Source organism: Indicator indicator, chromosome Z (assembly GCF_027791375.1).
Source record: "Indicator indicator isolate 239-I01 chromosome Z, UM_Iind_1.1, whole genome shotgun sequence".
NCBI lineage: Eukaryota > Metazoa > Chordata > Aves > Piciformes > Indicatoridae > Indicator > Indicator indicator.
In genome coordinates this window covers 70,887,257-70,909,585 of record NC_072053.1, presented here as the reverse complement: position 1 = coordinate 70,909,585, position 22,329 = coordinate 70,887,257, and the positions used below count along the sequence as shown (strand labels likewise).

General features: G+C 43.5%; 1 protein-coding gene across 2 annotated transcripts; it reads right to left on the bottom strand.

Moving 5' to 3' along the window:
• Nucleotides 1-1,644: 1,644 nt before the first annotated feature.
• LOX (lysyl oxidase) lies at nucleotides 1,645-9,187 on the bottom strand. Of its 2 annotated transcripts, XM_054398049.1 has the most exons (7): nucleotides 8,794-9,187; nucleotides 8,455-8,733; nucleotides 7,891-7,999; nucleotides 6,519-6,656; nucleotides 4,296-4,452; nucleotides 1,916-2,011; nucleotides 1,645-1,764 (listed from the first exon to the last, which is right to left on the bottom strand). In XM_054398049.1, exons 1-7 carry the CDS (start codon nucleotides 9,185-9,187, stop codon nucleotides 1,645-1,647), a joined length of 1,293 nt encoding a protein of 430 aa, XP_054254024.1. The 2 variants fall into 2 exon arrangements, with proteins under 2 accessions (XP_054254024.1, XP_054254023.1); XM_054398048.1 differs by having other exon boundaries at nucleotides 8,455-9,187.
• Nucleotides 9,188-22,329: the final 13,142 nt, after the last annotated feature.

Genomic DNA, 22,329 nt, shown 5'->3' with positions numbered 1-22,329 from the left:
CATCCTATTGAAGTTTATATAATGATACTTCAGTTCAAAACATTTGGCAATGTCTCATCCATTTTCTTGCATCTTTCTCAGTATCTGTCCAAAGAAAAGAAACAAGGTTATGCATATGACTAAACAGATAAAAAAAAAGTATTTGCTAATTATCCTTTTGTCATCTTGAAGATACAGGTCCACAAACAATACAGGAAATTTTGTTTCCTCATCCTGCATGAATGTATTTACTTGACAACAATTACAGAGGCAAGATGGGAAAACTAAAAGTTAAAGGCTGAAGCATGAAATGTGAATGTGAGCAGAAACAGTGGTCCCAGAAGTGCCAGTTAGTTTCCCTTTTAGAGGGAAATGCTTTAAAAGCCCTTGCCACAGGTCTGCCAGAAAAAATCACTCATGAGCTGCAAGAAGCTTGTTCTTTTCTTCCATCTCTTGCCAGTCTGACCACCACACAGTGAAACAAATAGAGGACTTTGCTGAAGCCACTGAACTCATCGCATTTATGACCAAAGTCTGATTATAAATACAGACTTCCACACTGGTGTGAAACAATGATTCTTGTTTTAACCTCATTTAACTACTAACTTCCTAATACAAAGTAAGGAATATTTTAAGCACCAGTTAAGCACTAGTCACATGCCTTCAGTATGTTTTTTTCACTGATGCTGTTAGAGCAGACCATTTATCTTACTTTTCATATACTGCTATGGAATCTATCTCAGAGCTACCCCTATACAACATTAACACTCACTTCTTATGCAATCCAAATGAAACTACTTGATAAATATTTTGTTTAAGCAATGAATATATTATCCTGAGAACTGCTTACCTCTCTGTTACAGACAACTGCTTCCTCTTAGTGAATGTGTTTCACATAGATTAAGCTACAATAGATCTACTGTGAGAACATTAATTAAACGTATTTGCTTTTTTGGAGGGGGGAAAAAAAAGAAAAGGGTTAATTATGGCATTGCTTAAGCTTGTAAACTACCAAACTGTCAATGGAAAGAACTGTCTGGAAGAACAGTTCCAGGGAGAATGGCTGCTGTGTCAGCAACATCAGCACAGTAACATGTATGTGTGGGATTTTGCAGAATGTCTTAACTGCTCTGGAACTGCTCAGCAGTTCTGTGTGGATGCTACAAATGGGTATTGAATAAGCACAGAAAGGTTTTAGTGCAAATACAAAGAAGGTGTGAGCCAGAGGCAGTTATCTAGCAGCAATTTTGAAAGCGCTACGTATCGCTATGTATCCTCATGACACAACTGCAAGAGCAAAATTCTAACTTAGGATTGTTTTTCAAGCCTAAGTAATTTTTAAAAATCAGTGCTAGCCTTATGGAAACATTTTAATTAACAAAGGTCAGGATTAGAAGGCTATGCATTTATCAACAGTGAAGCAACTGTTCACATCGTTCCTGCCAAACAAAGACCTTTGAAAAGTACCATGTGAATTCACACGCTAGATCCTGAAACCCAGGAAACAACAAACCAAAGAAATTGGTTTCACTAGACTTAATGGTGGGAAGTTATTTTTTCAATTAAAAGTAAATCTTTAAAGAAAGCTAAAAGCAAGCTTTATAAATCTATTTGTCAACCTTAGCATTACAAATACAAAACAGTTGCAAAGACAAAGGAATGTACTCACGGTGAAATTGTACAGCCAGATGCATATGCGTGGTGTCCTGTATAGCGTATATCGCAGCGTACTATATTGTTGGAGTAATCAGATTCAGGCACCAAATAGCTGGGGTTTACACTCACCTTAAGGGGAGAAAGCACAGTGTGGTCTACTGCCAGGTTTGAGCTGTAGCTTGCTTTCAAAAGGACACATGAATATGACTCACTTCTTTATAAAAACAATGAAGAAACCCCGAGCACACATGCCACCCCACCCCAATATCAACACCCTTACCTTTAGAATATAATTTCCAGGTTTTACATCTGTAATATCAATCCATTGGCAATCTATATCGGCATTGTAAGTGTCATAGCAGCCAGGGCTCAGTCCCTTAAAAATGCAGTTAAGATGGAAGTCAAAAACCAGTAGGAATAGTTACACAAAAAATACTTAGAATGAAGTTTACTTAAATATCACGTTTCACTAACAAAATTACCTCAGGAAAAGAGGCTTATTTTTCTTGGCATTTTATTTGAATATCTGAACTAGAACACATAAGCCTAACATCACTCTTATAGACAGCACTGTATTACTACTACTTAAGAAACATCTACATTACTGGCAGTCAGTCATCCATGAGGTATCTGTATTTCATCAGTATTTTATTATTGTTTGTTACAGAAACCTTTCTATGTAGACATTATTGATGTTGTTACTCCCTGTTCTTTATAAAGGGTGGGAATACAATCAAAACTGACCAAAGACTGACCCTAAATATCTGTAAAGCTCAAGGAAATAGCTTCTGAGGTCCTTGAGTATGAACTGTCCCTACTCTTAGGAACGATGCAAATTTTGTGCTATAGATGTACTCTGCCACTGACACTGAGTTTTGCATGGAAATGGCATCTTTTCAGGCAAAGAGTGACAGAACAATCTTAGAGAACTGAAAATGTAGCCTTCCTTCCAGACAACTCTTTTCTGAAAACTTCTTAGCTGTTGGAAATATAAGAACAAACCTCCAAATATTGATATATTGGTGGTTCAGATCTGGTGACTTCAACTGTGACTGATACTGATTGCTCTAGGCAAAGCTCATCTGTTCTGGCAACACACAAAGTACACAAAACCCAGATCCTGCAGGAATTCCCTCTTGACCCAAGTGGTGATCATCTCAAACTCTCGCACGTATGTGCCAAGTCTGAGGCTGGCGGAAAGTTTTACACTCCAATTGCAAACCCTGAAATATGGGCTTCCAGTGGAAATGCTGACACAGCCATGATTCTAGTGACACAAATACTCCAGCTGTAAAATATATACGTTGCTTAGCTAGATGTCATAGTCTACAGAAGGAGAAAGATACTTACAAAACCTCTTCAAAGTCTTTATGTATTGCAGATCATTCATTATATTTAAAACATAAATGTGGACACGCCAGCCAGTGAAGCACAGCTGTCATTTCTCTGTGATAAAATAACTACCTCCTAGATTAAACACTGCAGAATAAGGGATAGAAGTTTACGTATAAACACGGCCATATTGAGTTAAACCACAGATCCATCAAGCTCAGTGTCATGTCTGAGAGTAGTCAGCAGCAGATGCTTAAGAAAAGAATGTAAGAAATGAGATGTATAGTGTCCCTTTATGCAGGCAAATTCCTTCCAGCAGGCATTTAACTGTATTTAAGACATGCAGTACCATCAGAGTTTTGTAAGTAATAGCCTCCATTAATTTGTCTACATTTTTTGAACCCATGTATTTTTGATCTCTGCAATATTCGATGCCAAGGAATGTAATACTTTACTCACATGTCAAAAGAGCACTCTTGTCTGTTCTAAAGCTGTTGTCTGACAGTTCTTTTGGATATCCCTAAGTTCTTGTACTGTGAGAAACAGTCAGTATCAACAGCTTCCTCTTCCCATTATTTCTGGTCTTACAAATGGAGTATCTATGAAACTTCTTTATGAGGTAGCCTGGTACTGATGACTGCTGGTTATCCTTGCTCCAAAGGTTTGTCAGTTTTGGGGTTTGATCTATCTTATTGCAGTTTTGAGAGATCATGACCAGAAATCCACACATACTCAGTGTAGGAATTGATGATGAATTTGTGTAATACAGAATGGTATAATCCCTATCTATTCCCGGAACAAGCCCTAACCCCTCACTTGACATTTACATATCATGATGTTTTTAACAGCCTTAGTTCTCCTTATACACACATAAAACTCTGCTCTAAGCTTTCTGTGTTGGACTGCCAGCTGGTAGCTATAGGTAGAAAGGGAATTCAGGACCCTGCAGTCTCCTGCTCTGCGGGGGAGAAAATACGAGCTGTGAACTCTGGGACCAACCAAGGACATCACCAAGCAGTTTAGGGGAGGATGAACAGCAGTAATTACTCCTTTACTGAGTTTGCTTTACCTGCCTTTATAAGGAGAAGAACTTGTGGTATGTTTTAATATAGTTCAGTTACCAGTGTCAGGCTAATGAGTGTCCCTGCATTGTAACGACACCTGGACAGCTGGCAGCACCCAAGTAAATTGCAAGCCTCCACACTGCTTTTCGTTGATTCTGTGGTGGAGAATTTCACAGCTGGTTAGGGCATTAGATGATTGGTAGAAAAACTGTCCAAAGATTTAGAGAGGGAAAAGAAATTTGGTTGTCTCTGACCAACCCTCACCTGCGTATGCGCTGTACATGCGTACCGTCTGTAATATCCATAATCACAGGAGGTATCTTCAAGACAGAAACTTGCTTTGTGTCCTTCAGCAACTCTTCTGTGTGAGCTTGCATCCAGCAAGTCATAGTGGCTGAATTCATCCATGCTGTGATAATGTCTGTTAAACCATGCATATATTATTAAAGATGCAACAGATCCCATCAATTAAAAAAAAATAGATTGTAATTTGTAAAAGGAAAGGCTGCATTAGCAGCACTGTTCTTTCCAAAATTTCCTGTTTCAGGTCCTTTCCAGTATCAAAAGCAAGTATCAGGTAGTTTGTATTTTAATTGTACATCTCTCAACCACCTTCAGCCAGAGTTTCACTAGGAATTCTTACCTTACATACTATCAGTTCTGGGGAAGTTTGTTCCTTGCTAACAGTTTGCTTTAACATTTTTCCAAGGTTCTTAATCAATGGAACATATTCATTAACATTAATGAAAACAAAATCTTCAAAAGAAAATCAGCTTCTGTGTACTGGAAATGCAGATCTTGTCTGATATCAACAATTTTTGTGGTCTGTACTTAGTACATACACTACCATATTGTTTCAAAACTATGTATTTCTTTTGAAAATGCACAGTCAGAGTTCTAGCTCTTACTGTGGTCTTAAACACCTACTATTCTTGTAATTTCACTTCTTCCAGACAGAGAAAAATAAACTTGTATAATCTACTTCGTGCAGCATTTGGCTCCTGATACTTACGTATTTATGTTACTGATGAATGCTTTCAGATCAAGAGGTATATGAAAAAAGATATAATTAAACAGAATTCAAATGTGTTCTTAAAATGAAGAAGAGCACAAAAGTCTCACAAGCATGTTTGTCAAGAACACTAAAGCTGGTCCACAGATGATGATGACTAACAGTGATGTCTGATGGCAGTTGGCAGTTACAGTTCATTTCTAAATGAACTTGTTTCACTGTCATGGAAATGATCACAAGAAATGCCTTTTGTTTTTCCTTATAGGCAATGCATTTTCTGTCCAAGAACTGAATCAACACCAGTGACACTTTGCATCTGGATAGTGATAGTTGGGCCATCATGGCAGAGTAAGAAATTGTTTCTACAGAGGGAAGATTTCAATAGCTCTCTAGCAATCTTTATCAATCTTTTTTCAGCACCAGAGGTGGGGTTTTTCTTTCAGTGGTGTTTTTTTTCCGGGGTGAAAACTACAGCATTTACAGAAAATTTTTATTGTTGCTGTTCATTTGGTTTAGCTTTAGCTTTTTGATCCTTAACTAGTAGTGTTAAGTCTTTTTGTGAAATAATTTCTTCTAATGATACTGAGTTTTCATTCAAAGTTTAAAGCCTCTGAAGCTAGAGAGAAATTTTTTATTTACTCCAGAGGACTTCAGACCAAACCCACATATTTTTTTTAAAGGAGTAATACTAAGTTACCACTTATGTATCTGTAACAGCAGAACTGCATTTTAAGTAAGGTGAAATTAAGGTAAGCTCTCTAATATTTACAATTGGTCTTGCTATGAAATAGTGAAAATTGGAACAAACCTGCAAATTGTTGCATGTGAATTTTCTGAAAAGTTATCAGTTTGCAGCATTACCTACTCCCAAAATGCTGGAAATGTTCAATTACATCTGCCTTGACATGTTTCTAGCACTTTTACAACTTCAGGAACAATACTACTATGTGAAAGCATCATATCATAAGGTTATTAATAATGGTATTGGTCAACCTAGTGTCCTCTTTTTTCCATTCTGACCACCCCACTCCTTGTCAAGAATTACCCATGAAATTCAAGGCAAGACATACGGGTCAGTATTTACAATGCACAGTTTAGGGCCTCCACAGTTATTTTAACGACTGGGACTTTTATTTATTGGTTCCACATAAATGCAACTGGGCTATAACCTAATAACCTGTGTAAAACATACCTAAAGGGAGAAGGTGCTACTGTCAAAACTGATTTGAGACAACTATTTATAACGAATTTACAAGAGTTTTACACTTAAAGGTAAGCTTCATATCCATTTTGGTTTCATGTGGCTATATAAAGTGCAATTACCACTACAATAAAATCAATCTGGCAGTAAAAGGCTAATGTTTCCCCATGGCTTCCCCCTCTTCATTGATGTTTTCAAAAATGCCACCTTGTAAGTGATAATTTGTTAAGTGGAAAAGGTAATTAGAAGGTACCATACTGAGCACTTCACTCACTGGTGACAACTGTGCCACTCCCATGAATAACGGGGTCTGCTGGGCAGGAAATCTGATGTGCCTTGATTTTTCACTCTTTGCGGGAATCTCAGGAGTACCCGATTGTCATAGTCTCTAACATCTGCTCGATAAGCTGAACTGTAATAACATAGAAAAGAGATATAAGTACACCTAGGACACTTTATAAAAATGCTTTACATTGTCTCAGAAGCAACTGATAGCACAGATCTCTTCAGCCCCCTGCGAGGGGCTCATGAATTGGAGGTGCACAAGAATTCCACCTGGTGTGCTCACAAGCATCTGGTGTCAGGCCAAGACCTAATAAGATTCAGATCTGCTTCCAATAGTACAAACAGGAGTTTGACCACTGATTTTCTGCCTCTGTGTCTGAAGCAGATCACCACTTAGCTGTAAAACTGTACCAAAAATACCATTATTTAAGTTGCTGTTAACCAAGGTAACTCACTGTGTGTGTAAGATCACACAACAGATGTTTCCTTCTGTTGTAAAATACATGCCTCTGCCTATTTTCTCCTATTTCATATAGCTATTACAGTCTTTAAAGTACTGGAATATTTTAATCAACTGATAGCCAGTAAGAACATTTCAGTTAATCTTCACTGTCAAAGTAGTTAAAAAACATTAGTTTTATACCGTATTTTATTTTTCCAGCAAGTGAAAAAGAACATGATGCTGGAAACAGCCTGACATTAGTTAATGATGCTAGTAAATAAATAAATCAGGTTTGCATGATAATGTATCAAACAAATGGTTAAAAACAGTCCTGTTGTTTTCTTTCCAAACAAAACAGGAAAAAATCACACTTTGCCAATTGGATAGGACCTAACATCATACCAAAGCCCTTATTTCAACCCACTAAAGATTCTGAAACACTTTTCAGGGAGATTTTAGTCTTAAGAGACATTACAATGGCTAGGCCTAGCAATTAGCATGTTACAATTTTAATAGTAATGCTGGTTAAGAACAGAGTCTTTTAAAACTGAGTAGAATATAAACTGGAATAGAGGAGGCAGATGAAATCACTGGATTAAAACGTTTTTGGGTTTTTTTTACATGTCTCCATTTTGCAAAACTCAGCTATATTCAAACGAGACTGGTAATAGAAATGTGCAGTGTAACTTTTCACAAAACGTAGGTTCTTGGAATCATCTGTAGTTTGTCTAATAAGGTGGTATTGTTTTTTGGTGTGCACCACCTGCCATAGGCTGAGAAGGTTACAAACGGGGCTGTATTTCCAAGGGCCCTCCAGGCTCACTTTTGTCCGCTCTTCACCATGTCCTTAGGTGCCCTGCGATGGATGCGGAAGCACAAGAACCTGCAGCGAGCAGGCAAAAGCCGGAGCGATGCCTACCTTGCCAGGCAGTTCTCCTCGGCAGCACATCTCAAATTATACATGGACATCCTCTGAACATATGTGGACGCCTGGATGTAATAGGGATCCGGCACTAAGTCAGGGAGACCTGCAGTTCATCAAACCAACCACATAACAGCAAGATCAACCCAGGACACGTCTGCAAATGGCTGGCTTTCATCCCAGTCGTTAGGAGACATCGTTTTACTACGGACCCTTGTCCCCATTAAGTCCGTTCTCCCTTTTGCCAGTCCCTTTGGCTTTTAGCCAAGACCCCCGCAGTAGGCTTCCCGCTGTGTTCCCCGCAGCTCTCCCCGCATCTTCCCAGAGCAGCACGGACTGCTGCGCACTGACTGGGCTCCCGGCCCGCCGGGCGCCCTGCTAACGCCCGTCCCGGCAGGTTTTACCCCGAGCGAGGGTAATGGGAGGGCCGCCTTGCACCGCAATCCCGTCAGGACGCGCCGTTCTGGCGCCGGCGTGAGCGGGAACGAGCGAGGCGGTGCACCGGGACCGGGGCTGGCGGGAGGGAAGGGACGGGACGTGAAAAAGGAAGAGGGTTCTTACCATATTGGAAGTAGCCGGTTCCATAGCCGGGTCTGTACCTGCTGCCCTGGCGGGGCCTCTCATAGGTGTCGTAGTAGTTATAGTAGGGGTTATCGTCCGTGTACTTGTAAGGGTTGTAGGGGTCATCTCCTACCATGACATCTTCCCGCCCAGGTCTGAAGTTGCTGAGGGGTGGCAGGCCGCCGGCCCCGGTGCTGCTCCGGTTGCCGTCGGTGCCGGTGCCGCTGTCGGGGCTGGTGGGAGCGCTGGGGCGCGACGTCCCCGAGGTGCTGCTCCTGGCTGCCCCGGCGGAGGTGGCGGCCCCCTGGCTGTGCTGCCCAGCGGCGGCAGCGCCGCGACCACCGGAGGGAGCCTGGTAGCCCGCCTGGAACCAGTGCCGTGCGCCGGAACTCCCCCGACTGCTGGCGGCGGGCTGGGGCTGCGCGGCGGCGGTGGTGGCGCGAGAGGCGGCTCTCCGCGACAGTGTGCCGTTGTTCCGCAGCAGTAGGATGGGGCTGCCCGCCGCCTCCGCCGCTTGCCTGCGCCGGGGGGGCTGGTACTGGGAGCCGAGGCTGAGCAGGCTGTACACCTGCCCGTTGTTCTCCCACTGGATCCGCTGCCTCCAGGCGGCGGGAGGCGGCGGAGGGTCGTGGCGCGGCGGCGGCTGCTGCTGGCAGCCGGCGGGCCACAGGCAGCTCCAGTAGATGCACGCGTGGAGCTGGGCGAGCAGGAGCCCCGACGGCGCGAAATGCATCTTCTCTTTTTCTGGGTGCCGATGGAGGAGAGAAAGGGGCGAAACGGGCGAAACGGGGAGCTGGGGGAATACGGGGCTAAAGGGCGACCGGAGAGCAAAGGGGCTTCCTCCTGCCCGGGGTGGAGCGGGGATGTGTGGAGAGGCCGGGCGTGTGCGAGCTGTGCCTCTGTAAGGGTTAGGTGGGCAGCGGGGTCTCAGTCGCGGAAGCACCCGGTCGGTGCCATCGGGAAGGCTGGGACGTCGGGAAGGAAACTCAGCCCGGGGGTGGCAGCGGGAGCGGCTTTTCTTCTCCCTAGTATTTATAGGCGAGGGGATGCGAATGGGAGCCGGAGCAAACAATCAGCCTCTCATCGTCCTCCGGCCCGCGCTGGTGTCTGGAGCGAGGGAAGGAGGCGGAGGAGGAGAGACCAGGGACTTTAAACTTGCTGGCACGCTCGCAAAGTTACACAAGCCCCGCTGGCTGGGCTGGCTGCGCCCCCGCCATTTGTTCACGTAATGCGACTGGAAACGTGCGGCCCTGACAGTTTCCCCCCACGGCCGCTCCCCGCCCCCCCCGCGCGGTGGGGGACGGGGGGAGGGGGGACGAGACGGGGCGTCAAGAGCCAGCGCGGCGGCAAGGGCTCCCCATCTCCCTCCGTCCCAGCCTCCTTGCTTGACTTCTGCCTCCGCCCGCAACGCGGGCCGCGCCGAGCCTGCGGCAGGCGGGCGCGCTCAGACACACGTAGACTGCCAGAGTATGCCGTGGGGCAGCGCCAAAGTATGCAAAGGAAAAATGCTATTAGCTCATCAGCGCTGGAGAGACTAGAAACGGGGTGGCGGGGAGGGGGAAGGGGCCGCTAGCGAGAGAGGAAACATGTTTCTGGAAAATGTGCTGGCCGGCACATCTCCCAGGCCGGAGCAGCTGCTGGGGTCTTTCGTCTCGGCGCTGCGTTAACAGTCGGGTCCACTTAATGACCTCTTTACTAGGAGAAAACTTCCATCAAATAAGTTCCTGACTATTGACTTTCAGGGGTTTTGCGTATGAGTCACACAAGAAATACACTGGAGGTGCTCCTCCCGGAGTGAATTTTCACTAAAAAGTGAAATTTCACATGGGAGAAGTTTAGCCCTGTCACCAGAACCAATAAGCCTGCATCTCCCCAAAACCATGCTTGAGAAGAAGTTGTAGTTGTGGCCCAGAACTCCGTTACTGCTTTTTACAAGAGCTCACCAACGCTGTGTTTTGATAAGGCAAATCACCCAGCAAGGGAAATGAATTAAGGCCTGTGGATTTCAGCCAAACTCCTTTTGAATGTATTTTTCCAAGGGTTGTTTGCTTATGAATCCTTGCAATGGAATGGAAGAGAATGCACAAAAGTTTGGTAGTGAGGATATTTCTTAAGTGATTCCTGTCAAAGATAATCAGCCCAGGCTGGTAGTTTGTATCCTCACGAGGCAGATGGAGGGCACCTTCAAACTGCCACCAGGTTCTCCAGGTCACATTAACAGTTCACACACTAGTGGCCAGGCAGATGTTTGCCACTGCATTTTAATGTTCTTCATACAGTTTAGTCTTTTGGGGGTTTGTGGGGGGGTTGTGTGTGTGTTTGGTTTTGGTTTTTTTTTCAATTGTGGTTTATTTTAATTGCATATTACTTTAAGTGGTTCACAATAATTGAAATCCAGCAAAATGTGGTCCTGCTTTGTAACTGATTGGTCATGAATACTGATTTACACTGTCGTCCAATTAGTAGTAGTACTGTGCTTTAAAGTAGCTGTTTATGACTCCTGAAATCAGTGCTGCCCTCGGGGACATCAAAGGTAACCCCGTGGAGAGGTGGTGGGAGGCTGTGACTAGCACCTGGTACAAGCTGCTTACCAAGCCAGGTTTGCTTGCTCTGCTCTTGATCTTGGGAGACCTGTGCTGCAGACAAGTGTGCAGCCTAGTGGACTGTCTTAAGCACTGTTCACTTCCCTGCCATCACCCAAACAACCTAGAGAGTTAAAATCACTGGGAAGTCAGTTGTTAACTGCAAAAATTCCCCGTCTGGGTAACACTGAGGAGCAAAGGGCAGGGAAAGCAAAGTCGTGTTGTTTGGGTATACCCCCAGTAGCAAAGTGAGCGTTTGTTATCACAGCTAGCCAGCACCAGACTGGTGGGGAGCATCAGCTTCACTGGGCCCTCAACCAGAACCAGTAAGTGGTGTATATCCACAAGGAGGTTGTGCCTGACACTCCAGTTAGTATGCTAGGCAGCCTGCTACAGAGATGAGTGGGTTTGACCTTAGTCATCGCATTTGCAGGCTGTTCATCCCCTCTAATCTTTCTTATTGAGGGTTTGAAAATACTATTTTCCGTTTATGGATTTGCCTGGAACAATCAGTGACTAAGACTGAGTAAAATGGAAAGGCTGAAGACAGGGAAAGTACAACACTGAAGGAATGAGGTTTCTGTCTTTCTAATCTTCCTCTAAGTCTTCCTAGTGTTACAAACAGCAGATTGTTGCCCAATGTGACATTAGACAATGTTTCCACACAGTGGGATTGTAGTCATATAGTGAGAGGGGGTTGCCTGATTAAGTAATTATTTTCCATTTAAATGGAGAAAGCGTAGTTGAGGCTATCCCTGTCTGTTTATTAGCCATTCACACTGTTTCCTCTTTTTCCCCATGGCACAAATTTTATTTGTTAATTATTTTAGGTGTCATAAAAGATAAAAATAATTGTTGGCATCCCTAGAGAGTCATGTTTTTCTCTTTCATTAGGTGCCTATGTCCATGCAACTACTGTCCTCTGTTCATAGGTTGTCTAATTATACCTAGCTTTTATGTCTTTAGCCTTTCAGGATCATGAAAAAGAGTCCACCAGTATCTGTAATGAGAGGAATGGATGTAAAAATCTGAAATACCTTGAAAGTGTTGTAAACATGGCAGGTGTTCTGATTGCTTTACAAATACCTTAAAAACTGCTAAGTATGCTGATACTAAGCTTTCTCACGAGGTTAATACAGATACTGTGTAATGTCCAGCCCTGAAGTTAATGGATTGAAGTTAATGTAGTTACTTAGGCATTGGCCTACCTCTTTCTTTTTTGTCCAGAATGACAGGCATGCTTAGATCCTTGTTACACTGGATATGCTGATTTCTGTCACCTATAGAAATGAATACAGTCTATACCAACTGAGAAATTAATTTTCCCCTCACCAGAAAATGATGGTAATCAATGCAGGTATAAAGAAGTAATCACAGTAATTCCTCAAAACCTGAGATTAGGAGGTATTCTATATATATGTTTAATTGGCATATTGCAGTCCTTGTTCAGAGAGTACAAACATCACCAATGGCATGTGTAGCATTTGGAGATCTTGCGTGTACACCACTGTTAAACAACTGTTGTGAATCTCAAAAATGGGAAAAGATCAACCTGTTACTAAAAAAAAAACCAAAAAACCCCAAACAAAAAAACAGAAAGAGAGGAACCTCAAACAGAACCAAAGCTATTTGAAATTGGCATGGGTTAGTACATGTCCCAAGAAAGACATAAGGTTTTCTAATCTTAGCCTGTGAATGGGGAAGTGATTTTAAATTAAAGACAGTTTATACCAATCACATTGTTTGTTAATTTTAATGTTATTTAAAACAACAACCAAAAAAAACCCCAACTCTGTTGTTATAGGGTGGCTAACTTGTGTTCTTGTTTATTGTTAAACTGGAAGGCTTTGGTAGAGTCACATACATGAGGCAAGAAATACAAATACTTTTATAAATTCGTAACATGAAACTAGGCAAACTTAGATGGGTTAAGTGTATTTCTTTGAAGCTGGTAGTTATTTAGTTATTTGGGATCAAAGGGTTGGTTATCAAGGAGTTGCTCTGAGGAAATGCTTGAAAAGGAGTGATTGGATTCAGCTTTCTGTATCTGAAAAAAATGTTTGCTCATCTGAATTATGCTCAAATAGACAACTTTATTTTTCTGCTTTGCATAAACACTAGGCTGCAAGTAGATTATTCAAGCTCATCTTGTTTTGCAGATCATACTTATAATATTTTAAATACCTTGTAGTTCTTTGCAGTCAGATATTCAACACTGGTGAATTTTGTTGCACATTAGAACACTGTGGATTTTTCTGAAGCACATTTTACAGCAGGTGTAGGTGTCTTTGTTTAAAGACTCACTTGTCAGTGCATTGGATTCAGAGATTTCTAATAATAATGAATTGTCCTGAACAGCTGGAATTAAGATGTTCTTTACAGTAGAACTTCACTATAAACTAAGAATGCATAAGTATTTTCAGACTCAGGCCTGCAGTGAGATTATTTTTTTCTAACAGTGAGATTATTTTTTTCTAATTAGAGACCAGGTTTATAGGCTTTTTCGGACATCAGTAGTCTTTGGAGGAGACTGTAAGAATTTGTTTTCACAAAAGTTAATCTTTTAGTTAAATTTAGCCACCATTTATAGGTCTGATTTTGAAATCTTTAATCATGCAGATTCCTGCAACCATAAGAAATGAAAAAATTAACTTCATCCTTTTTTTCCTTCTCTGAATTTATAAAGGATCACTGAGATTTTTGTTGCTTCATTTTGTTGAAGAAAGAAAATCATTATCATTTTGTTAGTAGGTAATCACTTTAATTCAGAATTATTAGCCAAAATGCCACCTGGCTGCTTATCTAATAAATTTTGAGTTTATTTGTCCACATTACAAAACTAGTTTGTAGTTACTTTGTTTTGTACAGTTTGGGTAGAGTTACTGAACTGCACATATCTATGCCTGATGAAGGCAATTAAGTATACTTGTCTGCCTCTACAGGATCTGACAGCTACAGGATGTCAGATAGCTGCTCTTTTCTTGCATGAGGTGTTAAGACAAAAGCCTTCTGATGTCAGTGGATGTTTTTCAAATCATCATTTTGCAATGAGGTTTTACTAACGGTATTTTTTTAAGGTTAGAATGTTGATGTGTTGATAAAGCAAAATATGAATGGTTTCACAACATGCCATTGCATGATTTCTTACTTGAACCTAGATTTTCATTAAACACAGAACTCCCCCCTTCTTGAATTTATAATGTGTTTCATCTCTGAATATTGTTTTCTAACTTTTCTATGTCATGAAAGATAATGGCAGGGACCGGGAGGAAGAACTGCCCATCATAAGTGAAGATCAGGTTCGTGATCACCTAAAGAACCTGAAAGTGTTCAAGTGCATGGGACCCGACGGGATACACCCATGGGTACTGAGAGAACTGGCAGTCTGGGGAAGTTCCTACTGACTGGAAAAGGGGAAACATAACTCCCATTTTCTAAAAGAAGGAAGAACCAGGGAACTGACTGACGGGCCAGTCAGTCTCAACTCTGTGCCTGGTGAGATCATGGAGCAGATCCTCCTGGAGGCACTACTGAGACAGAAGAATAGTGAAGAGGTGATTTGGTACAGTCAGCATGGCTTCACCAAGGGCAAATCCTGCCTGACAAACCTGGTGGCCTTCTATGAACAAGTGACAACATTAATAGATGAGGGGAGAGCAACTGATGTCATTTACCAGGACCTGAGCAAAGCCTTTGACACTGTCCCACACCACATCCTGGTCTCCAAACTGGTGACACATGGGTTTGATGGGTGGACCACGAGATGGACAAAGAACTGGTTTGATGGCTGCACCCAAAGAGTGGCTGTCAATGGCTCCATGTCCCAGTGGAGGCCAGTGACAAGCGGAGTCCCTCAGGGATCAGTCCTGGGACCAGTCTTGTTCAACGTCTTTGTTGGTGCCATGGACAGTGGCATTGAGTGCACCCTCAGCAAGTTTGCTGATGACACCAAGCTGTGTGGTGCAGCAGACACGCTAGAGGGAAGGGATGGCATCCAGAGGGACCTTGACAGGCTGGAGAGGTGGGCACAAGCCAACCTCATGAGGTTCAACAAGACCAAGTGCAAGGTCCTGCATGTGGGTCAAGGCAATCCCAAGCACAAATACAGACTGGGCAGTGACTGGCTGGAAAGCAGCCCTGAGGAGGGGGACTTGGGGGTGCTGGTGGATGAGAAGCTCAACATGAGCTGTCAATGTGCACTTGCAGCCCAGAAAGCCAACCAGATCCTGGGCTGCAGCAAGAGAAGCATGGCCAGCAGGTCAAGGGAGGTGATTCTCCCCCTCTTCTCAGCTCTGGTGAGACCCCACCTGGAGTAATGCATCCAGTTCTGGAGCCCCTATTACAAGAGGGATATGGACATGCTGGAACGTATCCAGAGAAGGGCCATGACGATGCTCAGAGGGCTGGAGCACTTCTCCTATGAGGAGAGCCTGAGAGAGTTGGGGCTGTTCAGTCTGGAGAAGAGAAGGCTCCGAGGTGACCTTATTGTGGCTTTCCAGTATCTGAAGGGGGCCTACAAGAAAGCTGGGGAGGGACTTTTTAGGATATCAGGTAGTGATAGGACTAGGGGGAATGGAATAAAGCTGGAAGTGGGGAGATTCAGGCTGGACATGAAGAAGAAGTTCTTCCACCATAAGAGTGGTGAGAGCCTGGAATGGGTTGCCCAGGGAGGTGGTTGAGGCCCATCCCTGGAGGTGTTTAAGGCCAGGCTGGATGAGGCTCTGGCCAGCCTGATCTGGTGTCCCTGCCCATGGCAGGGGGGTTGGAACTAGATGATCCTTGTGGTGCCTTCTAACCCTGACTGATTCTATGATCCTATGATTTTCTGTTTGTTTTTTTGTTGGTCTCATGGAGGTTTCTGTAACAAGTGAGATTTCTGAAAGAGTGAGATGAATAGGCAGCTACTTATTTGAAAATCCACCAGAGTTACTGCTTCATTTCTACATCAGCATACGTAGTGAAAGCTTTCCTGTTTTCTTTGAAGTATTCATTGCAATGGTATGCAAAACCTATCAGTAACACAAGCCAGGTGTGCCTGATTTGATTTCAGTTAGTTGTCTGACAACACATACAAAGGAATGAAAATCCAAGATACTATCTGTGCATTAATGCCTGCTTGGTTTAGCAAAGTTAATAGAACTAAAACTAGATTTGTGCAGTGCGTGTGTAAACAGTACTTTTTTTGTGATGGTTTAGGAAAACTTGAGAAGAAAATTAGTTTTTTATTGAGGCATTCACCACATGTATTTATATATATAATATACACATGAGTATATATGAGAGGAGAGAAATGGATAACATTTAAAATCCACGACTTTCCTTTTCAGCATAAAACTTCCACTAAGTGGAACACTGTCCAGCATAATATATCAGTAGATGTTTTGGAACATGATTTTAGTATGCATCCCATAAGACAGTGTGGCGGTGATCTCTCTAAAACAAAGCTAACCTTGTATAAAGTATAAATATATTACATCAATATGAATAATGTAAATATATAAATAATATATACAAAATAATATAAATTTAATATAAAATATAATATAAAATATATATGTAATATAATAGTATAAAGGAGTTCCAGACTGATTGTGTCTCATCATATCTAGATTGCTTAGTTTACAAGTAGATATAATTCCTCCTATATAACGCAATCTGAGTTTTTCTATGTAAGTGTGTAGCATCTTCATCTTCATAACTGTCCCTGAATTTGCATGTCTGTCAAAGAGACCGGTAATTTTCTTTGTGGGACTTTGATGGAAAAATACCAGAGAGGAGCCCGCTCTTCCCAAGGTGAATTTTCATAAATGATACTGGAAAATAATTCTCTGTTATACTGATAAGGTATATAGGTATATACAAAGGTATATACTAAGGCTCCATTAAAATGATAATCAGTAATGTCCTTCATAATGCAAATGTGAATGCATAAAGGGTGGGACAATGATGAAGCCAACAAAGAACTGGCAGAGGAACTCCCATAACCCTGTGACTAGAATTTTAATTGTCTGAGACTTTTTTGTTCACTGAAGAATGTGTGCTTGCTGCCCATAAAGTTAATCATATCCTGAGTTGCATAAAAAGAAGAGTGTCCAGGAGGGCAATGGAGGGCATTCTGCCCCTCCACTCTGCTGGTGAGACCACACTTGGAGTACTGTGACCAGCTCTGGGCCCACCAGTACAGGAAAGACATGGACTTGTTGGAACAGATCCAGAGGACAGACGCAAAAATGATCAGAGGGCTGGAATACCTCTCCTATGAGAAAAGGCTGAGAGAGTTGGGAGTGGTTCAGCCTGGAGAGCAGAAGGCTCCAGGAAGACTTTATTGCAGCCTTTCAGTATACAAAGGGGGTATATTGGAAAGATGAAGGGGTCTGTAGTGATAGGACAAAACACAGCAGTTTTAAATTGTAAGCAAATAGATTTACATCAGATAAAAAGAAGACATTTCTTGCAAAGAAGGAAAACACTGGAATACAATTTTCAGAGAAGCTGTGGAAGCTCCCTCTCTGAAGTGTTTGAGTTCAGGTTGGATGAGGCTTTGAGTAGCCTGGTTTAGTGAAAGATATTCATGCCTATGGCAGTGGTTTAGAACTAGATGAGGTTTAACAAGACCAACTGCTGGATCCTGCACTTTAGTCACAACAACCCGAAGCCACACTAAAGTCTTGGACAAGAGTGCCTGGAAAGCAGCCCAGTAGAAAAGGATCTGGGGGCACTGGTGGATGTCCAGCTGAACATGAGTCAGCAGTATACTCAGGTGGTCAAGAAGGCCAACGGCATCCTGGCCTGTATCAAAAACAGTCTGTCCAGCAGGATTAGGGAAGTAATTGTGCCCCTGTATTCAGCCCTGGCAAAGCCACAGCTTGACTACTGTGTTCAGTTCTGGGCACCACAGTATAAGAAAGACATTGGAGTCCTGAAGCATGTCCAGAGAAGAGCAACAAGGCTGGTGAGGGGTTTGCAGGGCATGCCGTATGAAGAATGGCTGAGGGAATTGTTGGTGTTTAGTCTGGAGAAGAGAAGGCTAAGGGGATATGTTACTGCTTTCTGAAGTTACCTGAAAGGAGGCTGTAGTGAGGCCACTGTTGGTCTCATCTCCCAAGTAACTAGCAGTAGGACAAGAGGAAATGGATGTAAGCTCTGCCAGCGGAAGCTTAGATTGAATATTAGGAAAAAAAAATCTTTACTGAAAGCGTGGTGAGGCATTGGAAGAGGCTGCCAAGGGAGGTTGTGGAGTCACCATCCCTGGAGGTGTTGAAGAAGCATGTAGATGTGGCACGTCAGTATATAGTTTAGGGGTCATAAGTATGTGGGTTACAGTTGGACTTGATGATCTTAAAGGTCATTTCTGACCTTAATAATTCTATGATTCTATGAACATTGAGGGTCACCTCCAACCCAAACAATTCTGTGATTCTATGAAAGTAGATGGATTTCCATTCCTGGAGGAAATCATCTTAGATACAACAGTGGAGATACGCCAATTTGCCTAAACTGTTCATCTGGACTGGCAAGCCCTTCTTTCTCCATGTATAACTAACTATTCTAGGAATACTGAAAAAAAAAAGTGTTGTCTAATTGAATGAGCCTTGGGAAAAACTGATTTTATTTATTTACTTTCCTTATAAGATGAAGAGAACACTAAACCTATTGAGAAATTGTTTGTTGTTCGTATTCGCATCCTGGCCAAGTACATGATCTTGGTCTCGTTATCTTTCCTCCTTAATACTCTGTGGGTTTAGTTGTGTTTTTTTTTCCAAATTGTTATGTCCTGTCTTAATTCAGATTGTAAGCTCTCCAGGGCAGGGACCATGGCTTCTTATGTACAGGCTCAGTGCTGCTCACAGTAGGGCACTGAGTCTGACTATTACTTTTGGCCACCACTGCAGTATGAAGAGCAGCACTGAATACAGAATGCTGTATTGAACAGATGCAACACTTAGAACATGTGAAAGCCCTCCTGCAGCTGTGTGTATTATGGAACAAAGTTGACACAACAATTCTGACTCAAAACACCTATGGTGGTTTTCCCTCTGGTCTAGATTTCATCATAATATTTTGTCTTACCTACCAATATTATGAACTCTTTTACTGTTCTGTCCTATAGTAGATCCTTGTTGAAAGATGTTCCTAATCTAATTCCTATTGTCATCCACAGGTAATTACCAGATTTTACTTTAGGTCTTCTTATTTCTCAGATGATTGGAAAAATTGCTTGAAGGAAAATACCATGTCATGCAGCTAGATTGAAAGGAATGTTTATAAAAAGATGCTTAAGGTATATCAGGGCAATGACTGCAATACTTGCTTTACCAACTAAGAGCAGAAGAAAAGAGATATACTTAGAAAGTGTTCGTTTGTCTTCAGTGAGCTGAAATAAAGGTTGGTGGTAGATAACTATTTTGTCACAGTGAACAGACACCACTTGGAAGCTGTCATGGTCTGAGAGTTTGATTTAATTTGGTTTATTCTATCTGAGTTGATGTCTAACACATTAATTGGGTTAAACTACATGTGTGTCATAGAATTAAAGAATCATAGAATCAACCAGGTTGGAAGAGAGCTCCAAGATCATCCAGTCCAACCGATCACCCAGGCCTAAGCAGTCAACTAGACCATAGCACTAAGTGCCTCATCCCGTCTCCTCTTGAACATCTCCAGCGATGGCGACTCCACCACCTCCCTGTGCAGCCCATTCCAATGGGCAATCACCCTCTCTGTGAAGAACTTCCTCCTAATATCCAGCCTATACGTCCCCTGGCACAACTTGAGACTGTGTCCTCTTGTTCTGCTGCTGGTTGCCTGGGAGAAGAGACCAACCCCCACCTGGCTACAACCTCCCCTCAGGTAGTTGTAGACAGCAATGAGGTCACCCCTGAGCCTCCTCTTCTCCAGGCTAAACACCCCCAGCTCCCTCAGCCTCTCCTCATAGGGTTTGTGTTCCAGGCCCCTCACCAGCTTCGTTGCCCTTCTCTGGACATGTTCCAGTACCTCAACATCTCTCTTGAATTGAGGAGCCCAGAACTGGACACAGGACTCAAGGTGTGGCCTGGCCAGGGCTGAGTACAGGGGAAGAATAACCTCCCTTGTCCTGCTGGCTACACTATCCCTGATCCAGGCCAGGATGCCATTGGCCTTCTGCTGCATTGGCACACTGCTGGCTCATGTGCAGCCTACTATCAACCAGCACCCCCAGGTCCCTTTCTGCCTGGCTGCTCTCCAGCCACTCTGTCCCCAGCCTGTAGTGCTGCTTGGGGTTGTTGAGGCTGAAGTGTAGAACCCTGCACTTAGCCTTGTTCAATCTCATCCCACTGGCCTCTGCCCATCCATCCAGCCTGTCCAGGTTCCTCTGCAGGGCCCTTCTACCCTCCAACAGATCAACACCTGCTCCTAACTGCTCCTAACTTGGTGTCATCTGCAAACTTACTGATGATGGACTCAATTCCTTCATCCACATCATCAATAAAGATATTGAACAGGATGGGGCCCAGCACTGATCCCTGGGGGACACCAACTGGATGTGGCACCATTCACCACCACTCTCTGGGCCTGGCCCTCCAGCCATTTCGGAGTGAATCTGTCCAAACCACGAGCTGCCAGCTTTGCCAGGAGCTTCTTGTGTCAGACAGTGTCAAAGGCTTTGCTGAAGTCCAGGTAGACTACATCCACAGCCTTCCCTGCATTCACCAGACAGGTAACCTGATCGTAAAAGCAGATCAGGTTGGTCAGGCCTCCTGAATCCATGCTGGCTGGGCCTGATCCCCTGACCATCATGTAGGGTCTGTGATTGTACTCAGGATGACCTGTTCCATCACTTTGCCTGGCACCGAGGTCAGGCTGACAGGTCTGTAATTTCCTGGTTCCTCCTTCAGGCCCTTTCTGTGGATGGACATCACATTGGCCAGCCTCCAGTCATCAGGGACCTCTCCAGTGAGCCAGGACTGCTGATAAATGATGGAGAGTGGCTTGGCCAGCTCATCTGCCAGCTCTCTTAGCAGCCTAGGATGGATCCCATCAGGTTCCATGGATTTGTTTGGATCCAAGTGGCTCAGCAGGTCCCTTACTGCTTCCTCCTGGATTACAGGGGGACTATACTGGTCCCTGGCTCCACCTGCCAGTTCAGGAGGCCAGTTGTCCTGCAGACAACCTGTCCCACTATTGAAGACTGAGGCAAAGAAGGTGTTAAGTACCTCTGCCTTATCCTCATCTTTTGTTACTATATTCCCCTCCACATCCAATAAGGAGTGGAGGTTGTCCTTGCCTCTTCTTTTACCATTAATATATTCATAGAAATATTTTTTATTCTCCTTTATGGCCGTGGCCAGTCTAAGTTCTAAATGGGCTTTTGCCTCTCTAATTTTTTTCCTACAAGACTTAGCAATGTCCTTAAACTCATCCTGGGATACCTCCCCTTTTTTCCAAAGGTGATACACCCTCTTTTTTTCCCTTAATTCCTTTAGAAGCTCCTTGCTCATCCAGTCCGGTTGTCTCCCTCGTCGGCTCCTCTTCCGGCACATGGGCACAACCTGTTCCTGTGCCTTCAGGAGTTCTTTCTTGAAGTAAGTCCAGCCTTCCTGGACCCCTTTGTTTTTAAGGGCTGTTTCCCAAGGAACTTTCCGAGTTAGTTCCTTGCATAAGCCAAAGTCTGCCCTTCGGAAGTCCAGGTGGAGGTTTTGGTGCTGCCCCTCCTGGTTTCACCATATATTGAAAACTCAATTATTTCATGGTCACTGGACCCCAGGCAGCCTTCGACCACCACATCTCCCAGCAGCCCTTCTCTATTTGTAAACAGCAAGTCGAGCAGGGCTGAACCCCTGGTAGGCTCACGTAACAGCTGGGATAAGAAGCTATCCTCCATACACTCCAGGAACCTTCTAGACTGCCTCTTCTCTGCAGTGTTCAATTCCCAGCAGATGTCTGGCAGGTTAAAGTCACCCACAAGAACAAGGGGAAGTGATCTTGAGGCAGCCTCCAGCTGCTTGAAGAAAATTAAATCAACCTCTTCTTCCTGATTAGGTGGTCTATAACAGACTCCAACCAGGATGTCAGGCTTGTTGGCCTTCCCCCTAATTCTTACCCATAGGGACTTAACCTGATCATCCTTAGTCTCAACCTCCATGATGTCCAGAGTCTCCCTAATATACAGGGCCACTCCTCCACCCCTTCTCCCTCTCCTGTCTCTCCTGAAGAGTCTGTAGCCCTTGATTACAGCACTCCAGTTGTGAGAGTCATCCCACCACGTTTCTGTGATGGCAACAACATCATAGTTTTCCTCCTGTACCAAGACTTC

Excerpts from the sequence above, each read along its gene's own strand:
- LOX (XM_054398048.1), bottom strand. The coding sequence starts at position 9,187 with ATGCATTTCGCGCCGTCGGGGCTCCTGCTCGCCCAGCTCCACGCGTGC. Across the intron at positions 8,000-8,454 it reads AACCGGCTACTTCCAATATG|GTCTCCCTGACTTAGTGCCG; the intron begins GTAAGAACCCTC and ends GATGAACTGCAG. Across the intron at positions 1,765-1,915 it reads CTGGAAATTATATTCTAAAG|GTGAGTGTAAACCCCAGCTA; the intron begins GTAAGGGTGTTG and ends TCTCCCCTTAAG.